The sequence below is a fragment of the Acomys russatus genome, chromosome 18 (genome assembly GCF_903995435.1).
Source record: "Acomys russatus chromosome 18, mAcoRus1.1, whole genome shotgun sequence".
Lineage (NCBI taxonomy): Eukaryota > Metazoa > Chordata > Mammalia > Rodentia > Muridae > Acomys > Acomys russatus.
This window is the reverse complement of record NC_067154.1, coordinates 8,291,047-8,305,178: the sequence shown is the minus strand read 5'-3', so window position 1 is coordinate 8,305,178 and position 14,132 is coordinate 8,291,047. Positions and strand designations below refer to the sequence as shown.

Sequence of the window (14,132 nt, the reverse complement as noted above, 5' to 3'; positions counted from 1 at the left end):
TCAGTATCTGCTTTATCTGGTGTTGTATTGAGTCTCAGTAAAGAGCGAGGCATCTGGTTTGATCACAAAATTTCATTTCCTCTCATTGACACAAGATCTAATTACCATCTGGCATAAGGAGCCCAGGAATACTCAGTTCACAGAAAATCCAGCAAGCAGTGAAGGTTCCTTCTCTGTGAAGTTGAACCAGTTGTACCCAAAGGCTGAGCTGTTCCCAACCCCCACGTCTCTATCAGGCTTGTCAGTGCTGCCCACACCACCCTGTGCTCCTGCTGGACTCTGGAAAATACTGTTTCAGCAAATCTGCCACCATGGACTGGAGGAGCTGGGCAACTATTGGTTGCTGGCATCTGTTTGGTGTACTGAAGGCGTTTGCTAACATCTTCAGCCTCTACATGGCACTAGAGGACACCTGAGGACTCGGTTCATTAAGGGATCACTTTGCCCAAATGATGACCTGAGTTCACGCTCCAGAATCTGGGTTGGAACTAATGCACATGCACATGCTACAGAAATTATTTATCAGAAAGAAAAGTTATAGTGTTTTGTTTAACGTTCATTAATAAATGCTTTTGAGCTGGATGTGGTGGCACACACCTGTAATTCCAGCGCTCAGTGAGGCAGAGATGGGTGGATCTCTGTGAGTTTGAAGCCAGCCTAGACTGCAAAGTGAGTCCAAGGACAGCCAAGACGACACAGAGAAATCCTTTCTTCAAAAACCAAAATAATAATATAATAATAATAATAATAATAATAATAATAATAATAATAATAATAATACTTTTGATATAATAGTTGCAATATGTTCTTGTAATTAAACTTACTCTGGAATGAAAAAGAAAAGCAGAGCATGATGGCATGTGCTTGTACTCCTAGCACTGAGAATGTGGAGACAGGAGGGTCCCTGGGAGTCCATGACCAGCTAGTCTAGCCTAGTTGGTAAGCTCCAAGGCAATGAGAGACCCTGCCTAAAAGCAAATGAACAACATTCCTGAGGGTGACACCCCAGGTTGTCCTCTGGGTTTTACACACACACACACACACACACACACACACACATGCACACACACGTGCACATGCACACACATGCACACGTGCACCAAGCACATATATTTTCTAAAAAGACACCTGACAACCAAATGTGTCCATGCACTAGTATTTCCAGAACTTAAGAGATACAATTGACTGCCGATTAATCACTATAAGGAGAAGCACTTACCCAGGACTCATGTAAATAAGATGTGCTCAACTTTTTAGATTATGCTTTATACGGTATTATAAATATCATATCTATCATTAAAATCCCCACAAGTTGGGTGGGAACACAGAGATAAGACAGAGCAACTCTTTACAAGGAACCAAAAGAAGATAAAAGATAAAGAGTTAAAATTAGAATGCAGCCATGTCTACAAGGACGGTACAAGGGTTATTCCATCAGAGGGCACAGAGTGACAAAAGGCAGAGAAGTGTGTAAGGTATAGAAGCCCTGCATGCCTGGGAGGCTGAAAAGGACAAGGAGTTAGAAATAAGCCATAAATGTGGGCTGGGTCACATATCACATATGCCCTGTTCAGGAGTCTGGAGATGTTTTGAAGGCAAGACAAGCTACCAGGGAGTTGTGGGCAGGTCATGATGTGATTAGAGCAATTCTAGACCCTCCAGAAACCTCACATGGATTTGAGTGGCAAAGAGAGAGATGGAAGGAGCAGTGGGAGGTTTCTGTCTTCTGAGAAGCACTCAGGCATTGCAGAAGGAACGGAAAAGGGAGACAGGTGCATGGACTGCTTGGATAGGGGGAAGGCAGGGAGAAGAAAAGCAAAAATGTATGCAGAGTTTAACATCTCACTAAGTCCTGGAGAGATAGCTCATTGTTTAAGAGCACTTCCTACTCTTTCAGCGAACCAGAGTTCAGGTCCCAGCACCTACATCCAACAGCTTACAAATTACTGTAACTCCAGCTTCAGGAGTCCTCTGCTGGCCTCCACAGGCATATGTGTGCACGTGCACACACACACACACACACACACACTAAAGTAAATCTTTTTTTAAAGTCAGCTATAGAATAACAAACCACCCAGAGAGAGCAAGAAAGGGCAAGCAAAAAGGCAAAATAAAGTGGTGCGATATTAACTTCATTTGCCAGCTTACCACAAGCTGGAATCACATAGTACAAAAATCTCAATGCGGGATGATCTGCATTGAGTTGGCCTGTGAGCATTTCTGTGAGGGAACTGTCCTAATTAAGTTAATTGACTTGAGAAGACCTAGCCCCCTGTGGGCAGCACCATTCCCTAGGCAGGGCCTCCTGAGCTATATAAGAGTTGAGCACAAGCAAGCAAGTACATCAGCCTACATGTGTTCCTGTCTCTTTGCTTTTGACTGCGGACATGATGTGACCAGCTGTCTCAAGCCCCTGATGCTGTGACTTCCCTGCAATACTGGGCTGTCACCTGGAGTAATACATAAACCCTTTCTCCTCTAAGTTGGTTTTCATCAGGATATTTTATCATAGCAATAGAATAAAGGTAGAGCAGATGGAAAGAATATATCACATGGGGATTGAATTTACCTGCTGGTATCAAAAGACCAATATAACAGGGACCCAATGAGATAGATGTGACAATCCACAAAGTGAGTTCAGGGCTGGTGTCACAGCCCTAAGGTCTCAAGTCTTTTTATTCTGCCAAAGTACTGTTCCCATGATCATTTGGCTTCCAGCACAGGAGGTCACCCTCCAAGTCACCTTGTAGTTTCAGGATGGCAGGAGAAAAACAGCCCAAAATACCCACATCCCCAACCAGACAAGGAGGGAAAAGGTTGCTCTTCCCTGCGAAGTCAGCCCCTCGCTCATTGGAGGCCCCAAGTGGTCATTTTTATTCCTGCTGCCTGCCACACCTGGCTACAAGGGGGTGGGGGAAATGCACTGTTGTCTTCAGGAAGGAACCAGGGTTATGTGCTAGAGAAAAAGAGACCATCTCCATACCACAAGGAACTTGGGGAGCTGGGCAGGAGTACAACAGTTTGATGAGGGGCTCTGGAAAGGTCAAGGAGAAAGAAGACTTCATCTGGGCAAGGCCAGGAGCATCAGAGCGAGAGTCAAGGGTGAAGCCAAAATGCACATGGTAAGAAAAGCTGGCAGTGAGGCTTCCAGGAACCCCAGATGGAGATAGGAGAGCAAGAGAATGAAGCCAAGGTCACAATCAGCCAGAGGGTGATGGAAAGATGGCATGGTCCTGTCGCTGCTCTCCACTAGCAGGCTTGGCACTTGGAGGAGCAGGCCAGCAGCAGAGAGTGCCTGGAGCATTGCCTAGCTTATATCTAAGTAGGCACAAGTTCAGGAGATTGTAGGGTTTAGCTCCACGTGCCCAGCCTGTCTGCATCCAGAGTCATTTGGACATCACTGTCTACAAATGATGTACGAATAGGATTCTGGAAACTAGTGACACCAGGGTTGATCTTTAGATGATGGCTTTAGTTTACTTCCCATGTGCTCGTGTATACACATGTGTAGTGTGCGTGACCGTGCACCTGTGTGCATGTGAGTCTTCCTCTGGCATTCCCCCACCTTGCTTTTTGAGACAGTCTCTCTCAGGGCGGCCCGTGCTCATCATGGGATCTGAACTCGGGTCCTCATGCTGGCCCAACCAAGCCATCTCCCCAGCTAAAGGGTGACCTTAAAATACACGTGCAGGTATAACCCCCTTTCTCCCCTGTTTCTGTAACCAGTCTGCCCTTCCCTGGCTCAATGGTAGAAAGAAGTAGAATTCTTCTTCCTGAGTGACACTCATGAGCTTTGCTACACTCCAAAAGGCCAAGGCTTTTGCAGGGTATAATTTGGAATGCCTTCATTCTGTGTGAACTCGCTGGGTCACCTGGAGATAAATGAATCACAGCTCTGAACCCTAGTTTCTTCATTAGTAAAATAATGCAGCAGAGTCAACGGGTTCCGTTTCCAACTCTGAAATTCTACAGATTTGGGGGCACGGGGTGGTGCTACCATATGCAAAACTCCTGCAACATGGTTTGGGGAGACGGCTCATCGGTTGTGCTGGATGGCTTTGTGTGGCTTGACAGAAGCTAGTCATCAGAGAGGAAAGGGTGTCGGTTGAGGAAATGACCTCGGGAGATCCGGGTGTAAGGCGTTTTCTTAACTAGTGATTGACGGGGAAGGGCAGGGGAGGGTCTAGCCCATGGTGGGTGGTGTCATCCCTGGGCTGGTGACCCTGGGTTCTATTAGAGAGCATGCTGAGTAAGCCAGTAAACAGCATTTTTTTTCCCATGGCTTCTGCATCCGTTCCTGCCTCCAGGTTCCTGTCCTGACTTCCTTCGGTGATGGACTATGATGCGGACATATGAGCCCAATAAAGCCTTTCCTCTCCAAGTCCCTTCAGTCATGGTGTTTCCTCACATCACAGCACACCCTAAGACATGAGGATCTGTATTCCACTCCCAGCAGCCACATAAAAGCCAAGCACGGAAGCATGTACCTGGGATCCCAGCACTAGGGAAGCAGAGACAGGAAGCCCTCTGGGGCTTGCTGACCAGCCAGTATAGCCCAACTGGACCAGGTCATTCCAGGTCAATAAGAGACCCTGTGTCAAAAAAGAGAACGGAAGGGCCAGGGAGATGGCTCAGTGGGTAATGGTGCCTCTATTCAAGCCAGTTTCCTGAGTTTGCTTCCTGAAAGGCACATAAAGGTAGAAGGAGACTCCACACAGTGTTCAATACCATTTTCTTTATAATAATAATAATAATAATAATAATAATAATAATAATAATAATCTATATAATTAAAAATATTATAAATATACATAAATATAAACAAATTAGTTAAAATAAAATATAAGTAATGAGGTTAATTATTATTATTATTGTAAAGAAAATGCTATTAAAATTAAATGAAGAGTGATGATAGAGGAAGATAACTAATGTGTACATCTGGCCTACACACACATACACACACATACACACACACGTGCACATACATACATGTGCACTCGCGCACGCGTGCATAAACTTCTGCACAATACTTGAGAAATGGCCCCTCAGAAACATGACTTGGAACAGATATAAATGATTCTGCGGCTTAGCTCTTCCCTGGCTTTGACCCTTTTCTCTTCCTCCTGCCTGTGTCTTCGCAGGTGTGCATCCTCCAGTGTGAAGAGAAGGTCTTCCCCCGCCCTCTCTGGACTGCGTGCACCAAAGTCATGGCCAGTGGCTCTGGACAGCTCAACCCTGCTGACCCAGAGCTCGTGTCAGCTGCTCTTTACCAGCCAAAAGCCTCGGAGATGCAGCATCTGAAGCGAATGCCGCGTGTCAGGAGCGTGGCGCAAGCGCGAGATACGGCGCCTGGCGCAGATGACGCTGAAGAGGTGGAGCAAAAGCAGCTGCAGAAGAGGTTTGGGGGCTTCACTGGGGCCCGGAAGTCGGCCCGGAAGTTGGCCAACCAGAAGCGCTTCAGTGAATTTATGAGACAGTACCTGGTTCTGAGCATGCAGTCAAGCCAGCGCCGGCGCACTCTCCACCAGAATGGTAATGTGTAGCCAGAAGAAGCCCCTCCCAGCTGCACCGGCCACTGCAACCCATGAGTGAGTTGGGCGCCAACTAGCAGGGGGCAAGAAGTGACCTCATTCACCCAACTGTCTCAGGCTTCTTCCCAAGCCTAGAAACAATTTAGCCCCAAACACACACACACACACACACACACACACACACACACACACACACACACACACACATACATACACATGCACGCACGCACCCTCTTCCCTCTCTCCACACACATCTCAAGGACTCCAGCTCTTGAGAGGTTTGGTTAATGAAGAAATTCACATCGCTGCCTCCTTCTTACCCCATTTCTCCCAGGAGCAAAGTTTTCCCACCATTTTCCTTGTGGCTGACCACTCCCATTCAGGCACTGGTTACCATGGGGATAATAGTAGTATGTTAAGATAACTAATTCCTCTATAGCTCTCCAGGAGCTTAGTTACTATGGGGACAGTTAAGTGGACCAATTCTAACAGCCAGTTACTATAGCAACCATTCAGCTCACCTTTCCTCAGAGACTTTATCTGCAAAAAAAAACCAATAGCCCAACCCTCCTCTTAGCCATTTGCAAAAAGGCCGATTACTGCTCTACTTCAAAGACAGCTTATCCACTGTACCCCACATACAAGCTGGCTAAACTCCATGGAAACCATTAATATTTCCTATCTCGCCTTGCCAAAGATTTTGCTTTGAGACCCAGAGTTATGCCTATTTCTTCCTCTAACAATTTGGTCATCCTGGCACTTTGCCAGGGAAAGACCAGTTCTTTATCATCAATGGCAATCCTTGCTGAACCAGGATTCCAGAATTTGGCCCACTGGATCTAGTGGGTTTTAAAATATGCACTAAGAAAGAGTGAGTCTTTTTTTTTTTTTCCTGCAGTTTTTTGTTTTTGTTTGGGTTTTGTTTGGTTTTGCTTTGCCTCTTCCCAGGATGGCATTTGTGTTCTTTTCCTCTGTGTCATTCATACCCTGGAGTACACACTTACACACTCATATAAAGCCTATGAGAAAACACACAGCGGAGACCCAGGTATTGCCGACTGATTTTAAGCCCAAACTCTATCAGTGAATGACTATGGAACGGCACTAGGAATTAGCACAGTGGAGTTAAGCATTCTTAAGTCCTTGGCCGGGCGTGGTGGCGCACGCCTTTAATCCCAGCACTCGGGAGGCAGAGGCAGGCGGATTGCTGTGAGTTCGAGGCCAGCCTGGTCTACAAAGTGAGTCCAGGATGGCCAAGGCTACACAGAAAAACCCTGTCTCAAAAAACCAAAAAAAAAAAGAATTCTTAAGTCCAATCGTAAGCCCATGTCCCTTCCTCCATATATGCTAGTGTGAACATGGGCAGGGCAGCCTCCCACACAGCCCAAGACAGCTTGGAAACACATTTTGAAAAAAAACACTAGTTAGTTTGACAATGTGATATTGTCCCAAAAGAGACAATATGGTGTCTGAGGCAGGGAAGGGAAATGCATGCAAGTCTCTCCTTTTGCTTCCCACACAGCCAAGGTAGCTATGTCCTTCACAGTCCTCTTTCAAGGTAGATCCATCCACATGCTAATCTTTGGTGCTCACACTCTGGCACAGGGCCAGCTCACAAGGCCCACGCTGGTAGGCCACTTGTTCGCCCCAAGCTTATCCTCCAAGATGGACACGTGTATCAGGTTGTGGGGAGCCGGCCACTGTACGTATCTTAACAGAATGATTCATCTCCAAAGATCCCAAGGGGACTTGCACACTCTTAAGTCACAAGCTTGGTTCTTGTTTCATTTTGTTTTTGAGACAGGGTTTCTCTGTGTAGCCTTGACTGTCCTGGACTCAATTTGTAAACCAGGCTGGCCTTGAACTCACAGAGATCCGCCTGCCTCTGCCTCCCAGAGCACTGGGGTTACAGGAATGCGCCTCCACACGAGGCACAAGCTCAGTTCTTGACAAGCGTTCTAGCTCTTTCGAAGCCAGACCTGTCTGACATCTAGTAGTAAATCTTTCAGAAGTAGCACGAATTCTTCAAAATCTTAACAGCGTTCTTTAAAGTGGCTCTTAAGGGACACCAAAGCTCATATCTAAACCACAACGATATTCTTTACCTAAAAACAGTTTAAGATCAGTCCCATTAGCAAGAATCAATTTTTTTTAAATACTATTTGAGCCAGACAATTGGTTTTTCTGATTTTCTATTATACTTCCAGCTGAGAAGTGCTGTAACAGGGCTAATAAGTGGCTTCTGTCTGCTGCTTTGCTCAACGTGCAAAGTTCTTGATGGACACATTAGCCAGCTCATTTGGGTATTATTAATGACTGTCCTGTCACCATGTAACCAGCTTTCTCTCTCTCTTCTGCACACACATGTGCTGAGTTCCAGGCCGGCTGTGTGTTAATGAGCCTGTCACAGCCAGAGGAGACTCTCCTGCTTATCTGCATACACACAGCCCAACGTGCCGTGTGCGTGATAGAAATCCTTCCACTCTGGCCCCCTCTCCATTGCCAAAGTTGTCCTTGGCGTGGAAGGTGCCAATGCCAATCCTATACTCAGAAGACTGGGATCCAGGGAGGGGGCCAGCCAACACTGGAATGGAAGAACCTGCAATGCAGAACTGCCCTGGACAGACTGTGAGGAGGAAACAGCAGGTCTTAGGGGGCAGCCTCTCCTCTGACCTATACCTCTAATACTTTCTGCCACATCTGGCCTTGACCTTCTGGACATCGGCGGCACACTCACAATCCCATGTTCTCCACATTTAGCTGAGGGCGCCTGGGCCATATAAGAGAGCTTCAGGACAGTATTTAACATAGACGCCAAGAACTGGGAAGAGGTTTGTCGCCGTGCCTTCTAGGTCAACACCCTTCCTTTTATCCAATGCAGCACTCCTGCCAGTGGTACACAAAAGTGGCGGGTAAGCTAGGGCAGCGAGTAAGGACCCCCTTCTGGTCATCTGGGAACCGCTTGCCATGGTGGCCTGCTTTGGGTTGCTTTAGTCAGCTGGGCTAACAGGATGAACAGCTCAGAAGACTGACAGGGTTTGACATTTTAATCCTTTGTGTCTCTGCAGGCATCCAGGTGATACCCCGAACAGCATGTGTCCACACCCAGACCTGCCGGCCTAGAGTCAGGATTCCTTCTTCCCTGAGGCACTGAGCACCCACAACACCTTCCTGCCCAGTTGTTGTCCCCCCTCCCCATGGCATGTTTCACCACAACCCTGTTGCTACATCAGAGTGTATTTTTGTAATTCCTCCAGCTAACATTTTAATGGCCCCAATCTTCTCATTCACCTCCTGCCCTCTTCTAGGGCCTGGTGAGAGGAGTATTAAAAATCAAACCTGGGGTTTTGCCTCATCACTGCCATAACTTGTTTGTAAAAGAGCTGTTCTTTTTGACCGATCATTTGAAACAACTTTCTCCATTAAACTTCTACTGAGCAAATGGTTCATAAACTTGTTAGCGGTCCTCTAAGCGATGCGATGAGGAAGCAAGGACTCTGCAAACACACACCGTGAGAGCCACCTCTCCCAGAGGCACAGGGCTTGAAAACTCAGAGAGCTATGCGAATTATAAGAAGATGCTGGGACACGAACACGCTGAGGGCAACAGGCCCTGTGAAGCCAGATGTAAGTGGCTGTAAAAATGTGTGAGCAGGGGCTGGAGGGCACACAGAGGTTCTCAACCTTTGAGTACATCCAGCTGCTGTTAGATTCCACTGGACGCCTCAGACCCAGCAGAAACTTAGATTGTTAACAGTTTCCAAGTGATGCAAAGAGCCCGTTGGTTTGGGGCTGGTGGGTTGTGACAGTAAAGGAACGGCAAGCCTGCCCACCTACTTTTTTTTCCTCCATGTAACACTCAATGTGGGAAGGTGTGCGACTGCCAAAAGTCCAGCCAGGAAACATAGGGAGAACGCAATTGGAGTAAGTGACCAGTTCAATGTTTACACGGTAGATGGCTGCCACAGCCCATTAGCTGCTGCTGAAACAGCAGCACACAACTGTTTTTCTATATCCTAGAGGAAATGGTTCCAGAACCCCCTGTGGGTAGCAAAATCATCCACCGCACAGAAAGCGCGTTTGTATATAGCCTACACACAAGCTTCTGTGTATTGAAACTGTTTCTTTCTCTACTACCTAATACAACATAAATACAATGTACACAGTTGTTTAATTGTGCTGCTTAGGGAATGCTAAGAAAGGTCTGTATTTGGTTGGGGCAAACCCAATTTGTTTTTTTAAGAATCTCTGCAACTGGTTGAATCTGCCTGTGTGGAACAAACAGAATTTACCACGTTAACAGGTAAATTCTGAGCAATGCTTACTTTATTCTGCTTACACTTCCTGAGGTCAAAAAAGTCCAAGATCAAGGGGCCTTCACTGTCCAGAAGTATTGGGGAGCCTTAGAGCCCAGCTCCCCGAGATGGCTCCTAGCCCCAGAAGCAGCTCACTACTCCCTTTCAGCAGCCATGCATTCCAGCTCCTGTCTTTCCTGCACAGGGTGCCAGCATGTCTCTGTCCAGCACCCCAGCCACCCCTTTAAAGTCCTCTCAGGACCAAACAGGGTGGTGCACACCTGTCATCTCAGCACTCAGAGGCAGGAGGAGGCTATCCCGGACTGTGTAGAGAAAACCTGGCTGGGAGGAAGGCACTAATTCTAAGATAGGGCAACAACCACCCCCCTACACACACACACACACACACACACACACACACACACTTCCTTCAGCCTGGTTCATGTGGCAGGCTCTTCTTGGAATGAGTCAAGTCAGTGGGGGCAGGAGATGCTTTCTGTCCACAACCTGTGACATCAATATCCTCAGGGGCAGACTATACTCAGATGTTGGGGAAGTCCCCAGCTTTCATGTGCTGGAGGCATGATGTTCAGGGTGGCAGTGGGAGGTGATGCCTGAGTAAGGGACCTAGGGACCCTAGCCTCTCTGGCTTCCTATTTCATACTGTAATCTCTCTTGGCATTAGTTCCCAACACTGCCACCTGCTGGGAGGTGATGTGTTCAGGAAATACCCTGCAAGAGCCTTGTACCATGTCCTTTGGTCTTTCAGCCTCTAAACTTGTTTCTTTTAAAGTTAGCCTGCTTCGAGTATTTTATTATAGCCATGAGAAGCTACTGAGTATATAGAATATGATTTATTTTCTCCTACGTTCCCAACCTATTTACTCCCCATCAGGCCCAGAAATATGCCTTCCTTTGAAAACAAATGTAAGCCACAGAAAAGTTACTTCCCAGATTACAGTATCATCACCCCCAGGTCACAGCCTTGGCAAGACATTCAGCCTCTGTGATTCACCAGTCTCATCTGTTAAGGTAGCTTCCCCAGCCAGGCGGTGGCGCACACCTTTAACCCCAGCACTGAGGAGGCAGAGGCAGGCGGATCGCTGTGAGTGTGAGGCCAGCCTGGTCTACAAAAGCGAGTTCAGGACAGCCAGGACTACATAGAAAAACCTTGTCTCAAAAAGAAAGACGAGGAGGAAGAGGAGAAAAAGAAAGAAAGAAAGGAAGGAAGAAAAGAGAAAAAAGAAAAAATAACTTCCTATAATATAGTTACTATAAGCACTCAGCCTACTTGAATTTGTTTTAGGACACTGAACCCAGAGCCAGACATGGTCCTCCAACTGAGCCACATCCCCAACCAACCAAAGCAAATGAGTCCCCCTACCTACAGCGTCACATGCTATCATTTGTCACTTACTGTAGGAACAGGAAAGTAATCAGTACAGGCACACACTAAGTCAGACAATGTACCATTTTATTCCTTATAAAATATATTTCATATCATTGCTGTAAAAACATTACATTTCATTTCACATTTAAAAAAAATCTTAACAGTAAAAATAATACTTGGAAGACAGCGGGGATGGGGTGGAGGAGGGGGGAAAGCATCAATAAGACAAATTCACAGATGGGATTCTTCTCCCTGTTTGTTTTTTGTTTTGTTTTTCTTTTTCTTTTTTTGCCCCTGGTAAAGTCAGAACCTGGGGTGACCAGAAAGTAACAGATTATTTTTTCACGAGATCAGTTTCCATACTCAGTTTCATAGGGTCCTGTCTAAGGCATCAAGCTGGGTGCTCACTCTGACAAGACAGCCATTGCTCTCAGCACTGTCTGAGCGGCAACATTGTTTCAGGGCCAGGTTAAAAGCCTTATCATCCATCCAAGCCTATGTTTCCAGACAGCCCTTTGGCTTTGTAGCTGACACTTCAGCTGGCCACAGACAGTATCCCTGGACTGGCGGCACGGAGTGAGTAGGGTGCAAGAGCACTGGGGCTGCTCCCAACATGGCACCACGTCTGAAGGTAACTCCGAGAGCTCTGAGTAGCGGCAACATGGCTGGACAGGTTCCCGAGATAACTGCTTGCAAGCTAGGTCCTGATGCTTTTGAAAGCACGCCTGTGGCACCTTCACCCAGTCAGGTTCCAAACCCATGGGGCCGGGAAGCAGGGAGATACAGACATGAAGAAAGCGGGCCTGGATGGCTGACTGTGTTCACAAGCCACCCTTGCCCTTCAAACTCAAAGCCAGACCATGTTTCAGGAACCAACATGAAAGCGTCAAGATGGGGGGGGGGGGCAGAGCGCGGGGGCGGGGCTGAGTGGGGACAATGGGTAGGAGGCCATCGCCACCAGAAAAGAGAGGGAACGAATGCAGGCGTGGCAGGCTGCACAGAAATGAAATAAAGAACCAAACAAAATCGAGACTCCTTCAGTTTTTTAACCATCCCAGTGGTTCCCTTTTCTCTCTCTTCCTTTTCTGTCTGGCATGCCAATGGCGTAGGAAGCCTGCCTCAACTGGAGAAAACCATTACAGTCAGGTATGTCTACACGCTCTAAACCAAGGCTGGGGTTAAAATCCCTCTGCTGAAGTGGACATTCGGTCCACGCTGGGATTGATAAGGGGAGAGGAGAGCCTCTTGGTGGGGTCCCTCCATGTTCAGAAACTCTCTCTACATTACCCTCCTGAATCCAGTAAGATCGGAAGCTAAGCATCATGGGAAGTAAGGAGAGAAAAGAAACTTCGGCTGCCAGCTCTTAATTATCCATGAAGTAGAAGGGGCAAAAGAATCCAGGGCCACCTCTGGCTGGCCTGGCTTATTATAAAAATACAACCCCACCAAAGACACACAAACGCTAGTGCCCCGACTCCACCAGCAGCCCAGGCTAACACACACAGTCCCTTGGGTTCACAGTGTCTTAGACTGCAAAGTAGATGTGCGTTTCCCATGTGATTGCCACCAATGGAGGCACAGTGGTGAGGAGGATGGTCTCCATGACCACTAAAATGACCCAATGGTGCTCAGTCCCTAAGCCTGGGGGACACTTGGGATGTGTCAGTCTAAGACAGCTGGGTCCTGGAAGTCATGTTGAGCAGGCCCAGAGGCAGAGTCTGCTAAGATCTCCCCGAGACCCCTAGGGAAAGAAGGCTTCCTCATCCAGGACTTCCACGTCAGACTAGAAGACCCGGCATCCTAGCACCTCTGTGACACTCTGGAGGGAAGGGGCCTGGGAAGGACTTTACTCAGCGGAAGCAGACTTTCTGTGGAGACCCTCCTCGCGTCCTCTCAGAGCTGGAAGGGTGCTCAGGGTAGTGTTTCAAGGCCACATTTTCAAACTGAATTCATACTAGCCTTTTCAGCTCAGCTTTTTTTGGGGGGGGGGGTGTGTGCAGAGGGGACAGGCTTTGAGAAGATGCCACATAATGTTTGTTGGCATGCAACCCAACATCTGAGGGCACCCAGACCGAAAAGTTGCCACATAAAAAGGTGTCCCTTTTCCGTCTGCAGAAGGTGCTCCAATAGAAGCGAGGCTGTGTCTCCAGCATGGCTGTCTGCTCTTCCCAGGGCCCCACTACTGCACCCCGGGCCATCCACCTGCCAGAAAGTTCTCACTTTAAAAAAAAAAAATTGTTTTGCTCACAGTCCATTCTGGAATAGCTGAAAGAGTAAAGGCCTCGGCAGCTTAGCACACAAGTGGACAAGGCTTCCTGTCCTACTTCTGATGCGTACAAACTAGTCCCAGGGAGGGCAAGATGGGGGGGGGGTGGGGGATGGGGTGAATCTTTGGTCTCTGGTTCACTGCAGAATACCCTTGGTCAATTTTGGCTCTCTCCTATTTTAGGGGGGAAAAATAGTTTCATTTAGTTTTCTTAAAAAATAAAACACTCCCACAAGGGGGGAGAAAGTGTTTTTAAGTGTTATATCTTAGCCAATGGAGCCCCAGCTGCCCGCATCCACTCCACATCTCTCTGTGTTCTGCTGATGGTTGCAGGCCTGGAGGTCTCCTGGCTGCCAGGCAGGGTGAGGAGCGATGGGAGCAGGCTCAGTCCAGGAAGCGCTGGCAGGCCTTCTTCCACCGGCAGGCCGTGCACCACTGGTCCCGGTGTTCGATGCCGTACACCTTACGGCACTTCTTGGCCTCTCCTCGGGCTTTCCTGAATGAAATGAGGGTGACGTCATTCAGTGGAGGTTAGACCCAGATCACAGCAAAGCATGAGCAGGAGCTGGAAGGGGTAGTCAGAGACGCAGGGAAGAGAAGGCAGCTCCACCAGTGTGGCCTCTGTCTGGGGACTGACCCTGGGGACCATG

At 47.8% G+C, this 14,132-nt stretch overlaps 2 protein-coding genes across 4 annotated transcripts in view; one reads left to right on the top strand and one right to left on the bottom strand.

Annotated features, from left to right (window-relative positions):
• Positions 1–8,697, top strand: part of Pnoc (prepronociceptin) — a 29,331-nt gene extending 20,634 nt beyond the window's left edge. The window contains exons 3-4 of one of the 2 annotated variants that reach the window (XM_051161045.1): positions 5,142–5,588; positions 8,600–8,697. In XM_051161045.1, the coding sequence (XP_051017002.1) occupies positions 5,142–5,543 (402 nt within the window). In that variant the 3' untranslated portion in view covers positions 5,544–5,588; positions 8,600–8,697. The remainder of the gene's footprint in view (positions 1–5,141; positions 5,589–8,599) is intronic. The other variant, XM_051161044.1, reaches the window with a different exon arrangement.
• A 5,128-nt stretch (positions 8,698–13,825) lies between these two features.
• Positions 13,826–14,132, bottom strand: part of Znf395 (zinc finger protein 395) — a 38,912-nt gene continuing 38,605 nt past the window's right edge. For both annotated transcript variants that reach the window (XM_051160723.1, XM_051160724.1), the window contains exon 10: positions 13,826–13,978. In XM_051160723.1, coding sequence (XP_051016680.1) covers positions 13,867–13,978 — 112 coding nt within the window. In that variant the 3' untranslated portion in view covers positions 13,826–13,866. The remainder of the gene's footprint in view (positions 13,979–14,132) is intronic.